Below are 12,606 nucleotides of genomic sequence, written 5' to 3'. Positions count from 1 at the left end.
ACCTCTGACATCCCCCTGCGCATGCCCAACTTTGTTGCAGTCCGGGCCAAGTTGGTATGTATATTGACCCTCTGTCATCTTTGTGGATTTGCACGCCGTGGTTCATCAGGCCTATAGTGCGTGTATCTGTTGCTTTTTCCCAGCCGAGGCGGTGTTTCCTTCCCTAGTTTACCTAATTTCCCTGGTTTCCATTCAGTCTTTCTGAAATTTTCAGAGGAATTCTCGTCTGGTCAGTTCTCTGTGGTCTTTTCCAAGTACTATGCTCTATTCCCTGGGTTTCTTCTCTGGTGGGGCCCGGCTCTCAGTTCTTCCAATTGTAGTATGGACATCCCCACCTCGCAGGTCATAACTCAGTGTTGTCTACCCTCCCAGGTTAACAGGAGGCCGAATGGGAATGTCCATTTATACTTAATTTTAAGTGCCCGTTCATCCTAATTGCTCCAGCCGTTCGCGCCGCGTACAGTATTTGCTTGTTCTGGTTGTAATTCGTCAGTGCTGCCAACAAATCTCTCGCTCTGGCAGCTGGTTCGATCCTCTTGGGGCCCACCCTATGTATTCGGTCCATTGGGATCGACTCGTCCAGGCTGCCTCCTCCCAGGATTTCCCTAAAGATGTTTTGCACCGACTCATTCAGGTCCTTACCCTCAATGTTTTCCGGAATGTTCTTAATTTGAATATTTGACCTCCGGGAACGATTCTCCAGGTCCTCGCAGTGCATTTCTAAATTGTGTACCATGTCAATGAATTGAGCTTGCAGGGACTCCGTCAATTTTCACGGTGTGCAATTGATCCCACTGCCAAGGAACATTTTAGTTTAAGCTTACCAGGACAATGTATTTCATGCACCTTGTAGCAAACAGCAGAGTTAACTGTAAAACAGTATACAAGTAAAGGCTAATGAAGGAGACGCCTTGTAGTATCTCTTCCCTGCTCATCGCCATGTCTGGGGAGCTCTCCGGTTCGGTCTGTATTTCCTGCGCCTCCCCTAAAATGGTTTGACCGTTCCTTCTGTTCTCCTGTTCCCAGCACCATTGTAAGCTTCCCTCCTGTTGTCTGGTGTTTTTATGTTAGCCGACCCCTCCTTGGGCTTATTGCTGGGCAGGGCGGGCTCCTGGCTGTGTGGGAGGCGCAGGGCCATGCCGCCGGCCTTTGCAGTTGACTCTTGTACCATGCAGTAGTTCCTGCAATGTTCTCCCCAGTTGTGGTCTGCCAGTAGTAGCGGCAACCGCCTCCAGTTACCTCTCCACCCCAGGGGCACCGCACACTCGAGCTTTGAGGAGCCTGGTTTGCCCCTATGTTGCAGCCACCCCTCTTGTATGGGCTTTGCGGCACCCTCTCACTGCTGCTAACTATGTAAGCCTGGAGATTGCTGTTCTACCTTGTATAAAGACTCGGTTCCCCTTTACCAGCACCAGCAAATGCCTGTCCCTCGCCCCAGCGCTCTCACATGGGGAAACTGTCAGTCCTTTGTGCTGTTCCTCTGGTCAGTTGCAGATGCTGGAGCACCCTGTGGGGTGCGTCCATCTCCTCGGTCCGTTGCCATTGATGCAGGCAGACTTTCCCTTTTCCCAGCCCTCTCTGGTGCTGGCGACGAGGGTGCTGGTGTGTGCTGCCAGGGCCTGCTGGCTCCCCTCGGAGCCCACCACCCTGCTACGCAGTCGGATCCCAGCGAGAACGGGTAAAGCTCACTCCTCTTGTGGGCACCCTCGTTGGGGATCACCGCTCCAGCGGGTCCCACTCTGCTTGCCCGCAGCACAGTTTCTCTGTCTTGGGGATTTCAATGATGCTGATAACCCATTGTAACATGCCGGAGAATAGGTGTGATCAACAATCCGTTTACCCGCCAGCATTTCTCCGACTTGGGTCTTCTCTGTTAAAGCTTCGTGGATGGACCACGGAGGAGCAGTGCGCACACTATTATAGTTTTTCCTCCCCAGCGGCCGTCTTAGGAGTCCCCCATCACTGTTTTTATACATATATTGCTTCAGGGTATTACAACCCATGTACTTGAACTAGGTGTACCGCTATAATAAAGAGTATATGGTTTTCCAGTTTTTCAGTGTTGTATATTCTCTTGGGTGGCCATTTGGGCCCAACTATACGTATCCACCAGCCTTCCTTCCTCTGTGTGAAGCCTGACTACTTGGATAGCTATACCAATAAAAAAATATTAAGTTTAGCTTTTTGGTTGGAACCCTGTGTACCCTTAGGATAGGTTGTGTTAGACCCTTCATCAGAGGGCTGTGGACAATTCTCCCTAGAAGACTTGATTTAGATAGAAGAGGCATTCAAGTGTTTAAGGTCAGGCTAAGCAGGCCCCCAGGTAGGGTGACCAGAAGATTCTAAATATCACGACCCACTGTTCCAGCCCCAGGGTTCCATTTTACAAATTAATGCATTTTGAAAACTGTAATAAATTCAACGAAAACACCCACCGGCAATCATTTGGAAAAAGAAAAGCTAGTACAGGAAGAGTGGTGCCCCCATAATGAGACATCTCGTCACCCTATCACCAAGGCATTTCATTTCCTTGATAAAGATGTAGAATTCTGTGAGAATACAGTGCTTCATGGCTACAGGTACATTATTTCAACTTTAATGAGATAAGTATTTGTTGTTAGTACCGGTCTGAAATGGGAAAAGCTGATTAAAGCGAGTTTTGGCCACTGTCAACCCCGCCCACTCCCTGGCGAGCTGCCCTTGCATCCCATTCCACCATCTCTCCACTCAGCGTTTGTGGGCTGCGCTCACACCAGCCCTGCGTGTGAGGCACCATATTCCCCAAACATGGGCTTCACCAGTGATTTCTTCCTGGTTGGAATCATTCCTGATTAGTTCCCCAGGAACAGGGATACGATGTAGACTGTGCCAGAGTTCTAATCGCCATAAACTGTCCAGTAGAGGGGATCGGGGGGAGGCTTTACTGCCCATTATCAGCGCTGTTGACCTCATGAAGGCCTGAGCACTGGCCAATCCCAAGTGATAAAGCCCATTGCATCAGGGGTTTATTGAAGAATTAGAGATTGCCGTTTATTACATCAAATGTATCTAATTTGTTTTGGCATGAGCTTACATTAGTACGTTAGTGTAAACCTGTGCATTTGCCATGTAGTTTTAGGACTCAATTGTACTGTTTGATTACCCATCTTTTAAATCACTTGCTCAAGTGGGACATGGAAAATTACAAAGTCCTAATTCTAAATATAGGTAGAAACAGGTTTCATAACAAATAGATCAAGGAGTTCAAAACACTTTAATATAAGACCAGTTTTTTCAATGTCACGGTGTGCAATTGATCCCACTGCCAAGGAACATTTTAGTTAAAGCTTACCAGGACAATGTATTTCATGCACCATGCAGCAAACAGCAGAGTTAACTGTAAAACAGTATACAAGTAAAGGCTAATGAAGAAGACGTCACAGCAAGGAAACACAACTGAATGTCAAATAATGCAAAATGTTGCTGAAAGAAATGGCAATTGGGTGTCATCACATGTCCAAAACAACACATTACACTTTATACAAAATATTTTAGCAATGTTTAAGTACAAGAACAGTAGTGATTTAGCTGTAAAAACTCACAATTCACAAATGGTTATTCCAGTAGTAGGCATCTTGTAATGGTATGGTTACCAAGCAGCTTCAAGTTCCCCTAAAGTTGACGGTCCACCAATTGATGGGGGACACCATTGTATGACTATTAATAAACACAGTTTTGGTACTTCAAAAAATGGGTGCATTGCAGAGCTGAACATCTGTCAACTTACCATATTCCACACATTAAGTGCAAGGGATCCCCACACAACACATTGAAAAGAAATGAACACCAGTTTCAGCGGAACGTATATAGATGGAAATTCACTGAATACATAAACATGATAGCACTTGACTGGTCAAAGGTAGAAACTCGTTGCTTACCACACAGGCTTATACAAAGACTAGCCACACAGACCGGAATACCAGCGTTAAACCCATTTGCCTTACTCTAGGCACAAAGAAGAAATGCCAAGTAGAGCACTTGGAAAGCCTGCATTTGCTCTGCTGCTGGTTATTAAGAACAAGCACACGTTCAGTGCTTCTAGAGCTTCTAGAATTGGGCTTTGTGATTGGGAAGAGTCTAGTCAGTCTACAGATATTCAATACATGAAAGATTTAAGAGGATTTCTGTTCTGGCCATCAGGCTGGACTAGTCCCCATTTAGATGGGGGAATAGGGTGGTATTGATGAAAATTAAATAGTCGATATGCTGTGTTAGGACAGTTTTTCTAAGGTCCACCCAAGGTGCTTTATAAAACTATACCTTGGGCAATACAGCAACTCCAACTCTTAGTAAAGAGCTGTACCACCTGATATTAATGGTACCATTGACAAAGCAGCCAGGCTCATTTTAGGAGGGAGAGAAGGCTATAGATGGGTACAAAGAACTTGTAGCATACATATGGTCCAAAGAAACACTGATGTATGGTTTATTTTATATATACACACACAGGCAAAGAATTCTTTAGAAATGCAAGTACTATTATCATTCATAAACACAACTATAAAAACCAACACTATACTTATGGTATGCACACCAAAGTATAAATCTTATTTAGAAACAGTATGCAGTTCAATGCAAGTAGTGATGCACGGTTAGAATGACAGTGTGCTATTCAGGGGAGTAAAACCACATTAGTAGACTTTTAGAATGACTATAATTCAAGGTAAGCAGGCACTACTGGTAATAAACTAGGTTAGTGATTCAGCTTCAGGAATACTATAGTTATACAAAACCCATAAAACGTATGTAACAACTTCTCTCAGGAATGATAGTTCCACCAGTAATACTTTTCAGAATAGTGGAACACAATTCTAAAGTAAGCAATAACTTATCAATTACTTTTCAGAGGGGCAGTAAGCAACTCATGGATAAGTAAGAACGCAATGTTGCACATTTAGAATGGCAATACGCTATTCAAGGCGAGTAAACTGTATTGGTAGGAATTATAAAGAAATAGCAACTCAAGTTACTTTCTAGAAGAGTGGAACACACTTCAGAGTTAAGTAAATAACTTCTTATACTTTTCAAAGGGGCAATAAGCAACTCAAAAGGTAAGTGTGAGGAGTCTGAAATTCGAGGAGCCGTTTTATCAAATAAGGGTGAGGAAAATGCCCCACTTTCCCTAATCCAACAACGATTTCCCTACCTGTCAAAGATGAAAGGAAAACACTGTCCCTCACACTTATACATACAACACAATCATATAGATATAGGGCCAATCAAATTTAACAGTATAATAGTTGCATGCAAACAAACTTTGTAAACATTTATCCTTGTAATCTGGGTCAGATCTCCAGTCTCCTCGATTAATGCAGGATTTTCCAAACCAAAGGTCCAACCAAGAAAGTTCTTTTCAACAACCAAACTACTCCAAATGCAATACAAAGTTCTCTTCACTCCAGAAGACTCACTTGGACAGGTTAAACAAGATTTATCACTCTTCAAATACGATTGTTCAAAGTTTCCACAAGTTCCTGCTCAACAAACCAAAAAGACTGTCTTCATACTTCTAGTCAGTTTTCCATAAATCTTTTCTTCTTTATAAACAAAGTTGTCAGGATTGTTTTACCACAGTTCAAATCATAACACAATTGTGGCCGTGCCACTTTCTTTTCACTACAACCACAATGCAGTACTTCAATGTCTTGTTCCTGGTACACTAACCTTGTTAGGACTACCACTAATAATCCCTTTCCTGGTATACTCGCCTGCCAGGATAAAACTTCTACCACTACTACAAGTACTTTGTGGTGATGCTTGTTTCTAACTTTAGTAAAGTCTTGAATTTCAACAACATTGAGATTTACAATTTCTTTCGTAAGGGTACAATACACATTGATGCTGTTTGTTCTACTGATTTGTTTGCCACATGCAATGCAGGTTATGTTCCTCTTCCCCTTGATAATCTCTACAAGGAGGTCTTCTCTCCCGCTGTTTTTGGTTTTCTACGATCACACAAGTTAACTGCTTGTAATGTCTCTTATTCCAGTTTCTCTTTTAGAAAAATTGTTTCCCTTTTTATTTGTAGTAGCCCTTCTTTGGCAACGCTGGTTGTTGTACTGCTCAAATATTGCCTCCTCTTTACTTAGGCAATGATAGTTGCAAACTTTCCCTTCTCGCTTTCTCTCATTATTAACACGCAAAGGTTGCCTTCTTTCATTAGTTCGGTATTCAAAATACCTGCGAGCAGCCAGCAGTCTACTTCAGAGCGCCCTGGGGTCACCTAACGAAGTGCAACTCACCAGTCTCTGCCTACGTGTCCGTTCAACCCGCTGCTGCTGCCACCTCTTCTATCGGGTCCTTCAGGTTCCATTCTTGCGGTCAACGCTTTTCGGAAAAGGGAGTCTGCCTTTCTGCTCACACACTCCGGTGCTCGACAGCCAATGGAGCAGGGAACAGGATAAGGTGAGTATCTCTCCCCACGGGAAAGCCTGTCAAAACACAGCTTCCTGCTGCGCAACCACTGCACTTCAGGTCTCCGACTCTTATGGCACCACACAGCAGTAGTCCCGGCGTCTTAATTTCTCTGCCCCTGCTGCTTCTACAGCTGCTGGCTACTCCTCCTACTATTTCTAATGGTTTGCACCTGAAGCACTTGGACTTTAAATATTCAAAAGGTTCTGCTCAGGTGTGGGCCATTAGAACCACTATACTGCACACTACAGTTCTGTGCCTCTGAGTCCCTCTTCCTTGTCCCAGTGCCTAGAGCATTATGGTACCTGAAGTCACCAACCTTTTGGTTCCTTTTTTATATCAAAGGCTTCAATTTTATAATATGCCATTAAGACTGTGGGATCGTTAAGGAAGGTGGCTAGAGGGTTCTCCCAATTCTCCTGACCCAAGTCCCCTCCCATGTGATCCTCCCGCAGAACACCACCCCCAGGGTTGGAATCAGAGTCTGCCTTTCCCTGGCCACAGAAAACGGGAGCCCCGTCCAGGGTCTTTGGGATGATCACCTTTGCTTCATTACATAAATAAGAACTTAGTAACACTTTGTAACTATTCGGTTTCAGGAATCAAAGTTACACACCAACACCTTGACAAGTAAGTACTTTGCAACACTTTTTATATTTTCTAGTCAAATGCCTTATATTTAAAAAAGTCCTCCCCTATTCTAAGACAGGAGTGATCTCAGAGGAAGAAGAGGGGAAACTGGTGGCCCAGGGGCAAACGGTAGGCAGGTTGGGATAGGACTCAGATGCAGGAAAGTCAGAATTTGAGGATATCTCAACGAAAAAGTACAGACTTTAGAGTTAGTGAAAAGTGTTCAGGGACTTCGCAGTAGGCTCCGTAGATGCGTCCCAGGGTTAGGCCTGCGGGAACGGTATGGGCGAACTCCCAAACACATGAATCACCCACTAAGCTACGCAGGAGTACTACTCTTAGTCACATTTAGCAGTGAAGAACGAACACCTTCATGATGCAGAAGCACAGGACCCATTCTCTGGATTCTTAGTCGTGGTGATAAAAGAAGGGACACTGGATGGGAACTTGCAGCAGCAACTGACAGAAAAGGCACCGAACCAAGGATTCTTCAGCATTTCTCGTGGCTCTGTGGATTTGGCACCCTTTTCAAGGTACCAGATTGACAGTTGTTGCTGGTCAGATATGCCTCGCTTTTTCGGTCCTGCACTCTGGTGAGGGGACTTCAAGGAGTGGAATCGTGTCTCTGGAGGTTCAGCAGGAGCCCAAAGTTTCAGCGAGAATCTGACTTCGGGAAGCGATGCACAGCACACAGGCTTGAGATCCAAGGATATTGGCGGTTTGCAGCGCAGGAAGGTCACAGCTTGTGGGATGGCTTGAAATGCAGGTCGTTTCAACACTGATGGGTCCCAACAGTCTCTGGGCCAGAGTCGTCACTTTGGCGACCCCTATGTCGCTTCAAAGGAGGAGTCAACACGGGCAGTGGTTGCACATCAGGCAGCTCTGGTCGCTGGAAGTAGCTACAGCAGTCTCTTCTTCATCGGATCTTCTGGTCCAGTGGTCAACTTGTCTTCAGCTTCGAAATCCAGACCAGATCTACAGGAACCCGCACACAATTTCTGCAAACTCTCCCTGCAGTTTCGAGAAAGGGCCATGTGGCTGTCCAACCAGGACAGGCAGCCCCACAGTGGGAACTGGTTTCGCCCAGGCACACGAGAAGGCAAAGGTGAGTGGAGTTTGACTTCTCCCTCACTTCCTGCCTTCACATACATGCTGGAGCCTCGGTGGGCTACACAAAGTGTTCCCGCCCGAGACAAAACTTAAACTATGACCTCCCCCACCCACGAAAGAACAAGCGAACACTAACAATGGTGAAAAAAGACGCCACAATTCTAGCAGAACAGTGACCCTTCTGTGCATTATCACGGATGGTTTGACAGCCTGTATCTAATAACACACAACTAAGCATGTCCACTGCCACCAGCTATGATAGGTTGTCACTGTAACAGAAATGTTACAGGAGCTGTGAGAAAGGGGATACCATGCATCTCCCGAGCACTCCACATTAGGTGGGGTGTGCTGGTTTCACATAAAATGGAAAGGGGATACACATCCCCGTCTACCCTTGAGAACAGTAGTTCTGCAAGGTAAGTCAAGAGAAACTAAAACGGGAAGCCCAAGGGGCAACCCAGCAATACTGCACAGAAAGTGCTGCAATAATAAAATGTAGATGGACAAAATTATATATGAAGGCATGGATTCAAAAATAGCCTTTGGAGAGTCGGCAAAATGACACCCATAAAAAGAGTACATAAAGGGTGAGTGGGGAAAAAGGTTTCCACTTTTTTAGGAACATGGAAAAAGAATCCACAAGTCCAACAAAAGGTGCTGGGTGTCTCACACTAGAGGGAGATTTAGCATAGAAGAACAAGTTACTTCTTACCTTGTAACGTTCTTTCGACGGGATGTTCCTCCGACGTATTCCTCATCTTAGATATCTCCTTCCAGCTCTGCTGGCCTCGGAAAATTTTTCTCTAGAGGGCGCTGCGCGTCGATGTCCTCCGAGTCGATGTCCCTCGACAGCCGCCGTATCGACGTCGACGTCATCCTGCCTATAAAGGCTGCGCGCAGTGTCCGTTGCTCAGTTCCGTTTTGTAGCCCACAATAATACTTTCTGGACTAGACTAATCACCCTGAAGGAGCGCAAACTGCAACAACACGGGAAGTAGAACTGCGGGGATGGATGGGAGGGTCGATGAGGAATACGTCGGAGGAACATCCCGTCGAAAGAACATTACAAGGTAAGAAGTAACTTGTTCTTCGAAGGGATTGTGTCCTCCGACGTATTCCTCATCTTAGATAGGCTCCCATAGCAGTATTCTATTATTGGAGGAGGGAGTACTGACTTCACGCTGTCTTCTATTGATGAATAGAATGCAGTACAGCCCTTCCAAACCTAGTCTCTTGACTGGAGGAGGAATCCAAATTGTAAAAACGTGTAAAGGTATGGACAGACGACCATGTAGCGGCCGCACAGATGTCTTTAACCGGCACGCCTCTTTTGGAGGGCCGATGAAGCTGCAATACCTCTGGTCGAATGAGCCCTAAGGTTTTGAGGGGGCTCTTTCCCTGCCAGTTTATAACATTCCAGAATGGCTAGAATGATCCATCTGGAAATGGTCTGCTTAGTTATTGGTAACCCCAGCTTGTGACCTGCGTAACCAACAAACAGCTGGTCTGCCTGTCTTATCCTGGCTAGTCTACTGATGTAAAAACTTAAAGCTTTCTAGGGTCTAGCCTGTGTAACCTCTCTTCCTCTTTCCCCGGGTGAGGAGGAGGATAGAAAGATGGTAGGGTAATCTTCTGAGTGATATGGAATTCAGAAACCACCTTTGGGAGGAAATTAGGCTTCACTTGCAGGACAACTTTGTCTTTGTGAAATATTGTGTGAGGGGGTTTACAAGAAAGAGCTTGTAATTCGCTCACCCTTCTAGCAGATGTAAGTGCTATTAATAAAACACTTTTAAGGGTAAGGAATCTTAACGAACAAGAATGGAGTGGTTCGAAAGGTGTGCCCATCAGGAAAGTTAGTACTAAGTTTAAATCCCATAGGGGAACTTGGAATGGTCTTGGGGGATAAACATTGGTTAACCCCTTTAGAAACTGAATTACCAAGGGTAATTTGAAATAGGATGGTTCTTCCGCAGTGCGCTTAAAAAGATGGATAGCGCTGCGAGATAGCCCTTAATGGTGCCAACTTGAAGGCCTGAATTCGCCAAATATAGAAGGAAGGACAAAACCATTGGTGTACCACATGAAAAAGGGTCGATATTCTGTTCTCTACACCAGCTGCAAAATCTGTTCCAACGGCAGCAGTATAAAGACTTTGTTGCTGGCCTCCTTGCCGAAAGCAACACCTCCATAACATCATCAGGGAGGTCCCAATCCTTGTACCTCAACCTTTCAGAAGCCAAGCATGAAGGTTGAGGGTTTTGATGTCTGGATGGAGAACCTGACCTCCCTTCTGTGAGAGTAGGTTCTCTCTGAGTGGAAGTCGAATTGGAGGGCAGATGGACAAGTCTAGAAGGTCCGGGTACCACGTTCTCCTGGCCCAATCCGGGGCAATTAGGATCATGGTTCTCCGGAATCTTCTCAACCTCCTGATCATTTGAGGAAAGACAGGGACCGGTGGGAACGCGTACAGAAGCGGAAACTCCCAGTCCACTATGAACGCGTCTCCCAGAGCTCCTCTCGGGGGAAATTCCCTTGAGCAGAACAGATCGCATTTCCTGTTGACGCTGGTGGCGAACAGATCCACCTGAGGGGTTCCCCAAAGGGCGAAGATCTCTTGAAGGACTTCCTGAGCTAGTTCCCACTCGTGGGAGACTGTGCTCTGCCTGCTCAGAGCGTCCGCTGTCAAGTTCTTCTCTCTGGCTAGGTGAACTGCCGATAGAGAGATTCCTTCTTGGATTGCCCAAAACCAGAGCTGCATCGCCTCTCTGCATAGGGGTAGTGATCCTACGCCTCCTCTTCTGTTGAGGTAATGCATGGCCACTGTGTTGTCCGTCATTATCAGGACGTTTTTCCCTTGTACAGCTGGCAGAAACGCCTTCAGCGCAAGTCTGATGGCTCTCAGCTCTAACAGGTTGATATGTAGTCTGGACTCCGATGGAGACCAACGACCGCTGATGGTCAAGTCTTTGGCGTGGGCTCACCACCCCGTGAGTGAGGCATCCGTGACTACTGTTATCTCCGGCCAGGGTTGCCAAAAATGTTCTCCTTTCAGAATGTTCTCCTGACAGGCCCACCACTGAAGGTCTCGAGCCACCCTGTCGGGAACCTGAAGAAGATCTGTCATTCTCCCTGAGAATTGTGACCACTGAGTCCTCAGTGCCCACTGGAGGGATCTCATTCTCAGGCGAGCCTCTGGCACTAGGAAAATGCAGGATGCCATGAGGCCTAGCAACTTCAAAAAGTCGAAGGCTGGGAGACGTTGGGCATTTTGAAACTTGGTCACCATCTGTAGAATATCTTGAGCCCTCACCTCTGGTGGCGAGGCTTTTCCCAGGGAAGTGTCCAGGATCACTCCTATGAACTGGAGTCTCTGCGATGGTATCATTTGTGACTTCTTTAAATTGAGGGAGAAACCCAGTCTGAAGGGAGTGGCACACGTGATTTAGTTGGATCTGAGCTTGTTCCGAAGAGACAGCCCTGATCAACCAATCGTCCAGGTAGGGGTAGACATGAATCCCTTCCCTCCTTAGACTTGCCGCCACTACCGACATTAACTTGGTGAAGACCCTCGGGGCGGAGGTCAGCCCAAATGGCAGCACTCAAAATTGATAGTGAGAGTTGCCAATTGCGAACCTCAGGTATTTCCTGTGTTTGAGATGGATAGGCACATGGAAATAAGCGTCCTGAAGGTCCAGAGATACCAACCAGTCCTGGAACTGAAGGGCCTGGAGGATCTGAGAAAGAGTGACCATCTTGAATTTGTCTTTTCTGAGGAATTTGTTCAATTCTCGCAAGTCCAAGATGGGTCTCAGTCCTCCGTCTTTCTTTGGAATGAGAAAGTAAAGGGAGTACCAGCCCTTGTTCCTCTCCGCTACAGGTACCGGTTCTATGGCACCTTTCTCTAGCAGGTCCAAAATTTCCTGCAAGAGGAGCGGATCTGGAGCTTTCTGAGAGCTGATCCCCGGTGGATGACTGAGGTATGCGTAGGAGAGGCAGGCAGTAACCTTGGGCAACTGTTTCCAATGCCCAAGCATCTGACGTGATAGCCTGCCATTCCGCCAGATGTTGAGTCAACCTGCCTCCTACAGGTGTCCTGTGAGGGAAGTCCTCAGAGTGGTTTTGGGGCGGCTGATGCAGATGCCGATGGTAAAGAGGCACCTGCTGTTGCTGCGGCCTTTGAATATCTACCCCGTCCACCTCGGGTAGTTCTTCTTTGTCCCCTTTGAGCCGGTCGTCCTCTACCTCTTCCGAATGCGGAGTAGAAGCGAAAGGACTTGCCTCTCGCAGAGGTTCCTGTGGGACGAAAAGGTGTCTGACGGATTGCAGCGCCTAGGGATTTTGCTGCTGCTTTTGAAGTTTGCAGTTTTTCTAAACTGTCATCCGCCTTTTTCCCAAACAAAGAAGAGCCAT

General features: G+C 46.3%; 1 protein-coding gene across 8 annotated transcripts in view; it reads right to left on the bottom strand.

The window, feature by feature from the left end:
* Nucleotides 1-12,606, bottom strand: part of SEPTIN6 (septin 6) — a 450,192-nt gene that overhangs the window by 23,576 nt on the left and 414,010 nt on the right. For 3 of the 8 annotated variants that reach the window (XM_069612704.1, XM_069612705.1, XM_069612706.1), the window contains exon 10: nt 3,332-3,376. The exons of 4 other annotated variants lie outside the window; for them this stretch is intronic. In XM_069612704.1, the coding sequence (XP_069468805.1) occupies nt 3,373-3,376 (4 nt within the window). In that variant the 3' untranslated portion in view covers nt 3,332-3,372. Of the gene's footprint in view, nt 1-3,331; nt 3,377-3,581; nt 3,697-12,606 lie in introns of all 8 variants that reach the window. One more of the 8 variants, XR_011274161.1, reaches the window with a different exon arrangement.

The sequence above is a fragment of the Ambystoma mexicanum genome, chromosome 5p, assembly GCF_040938575.1.
Source record: "Ambystoma mexicanum isolate Mex_15411 chromosome 5p, UKY_AmexF1_1, whole genome shotgun sequence".
NCBI classification, from domain to species: domain Eukaryota; kingdom Metazoa; phylum Chordata; class Amphibia; order Caudata; family Ambystomatidae; genus Ambystoma; species Ambystoma mexicanum.
This window is presented reverse-complemented; position numbering and strand designations above follow the sequence as displayed.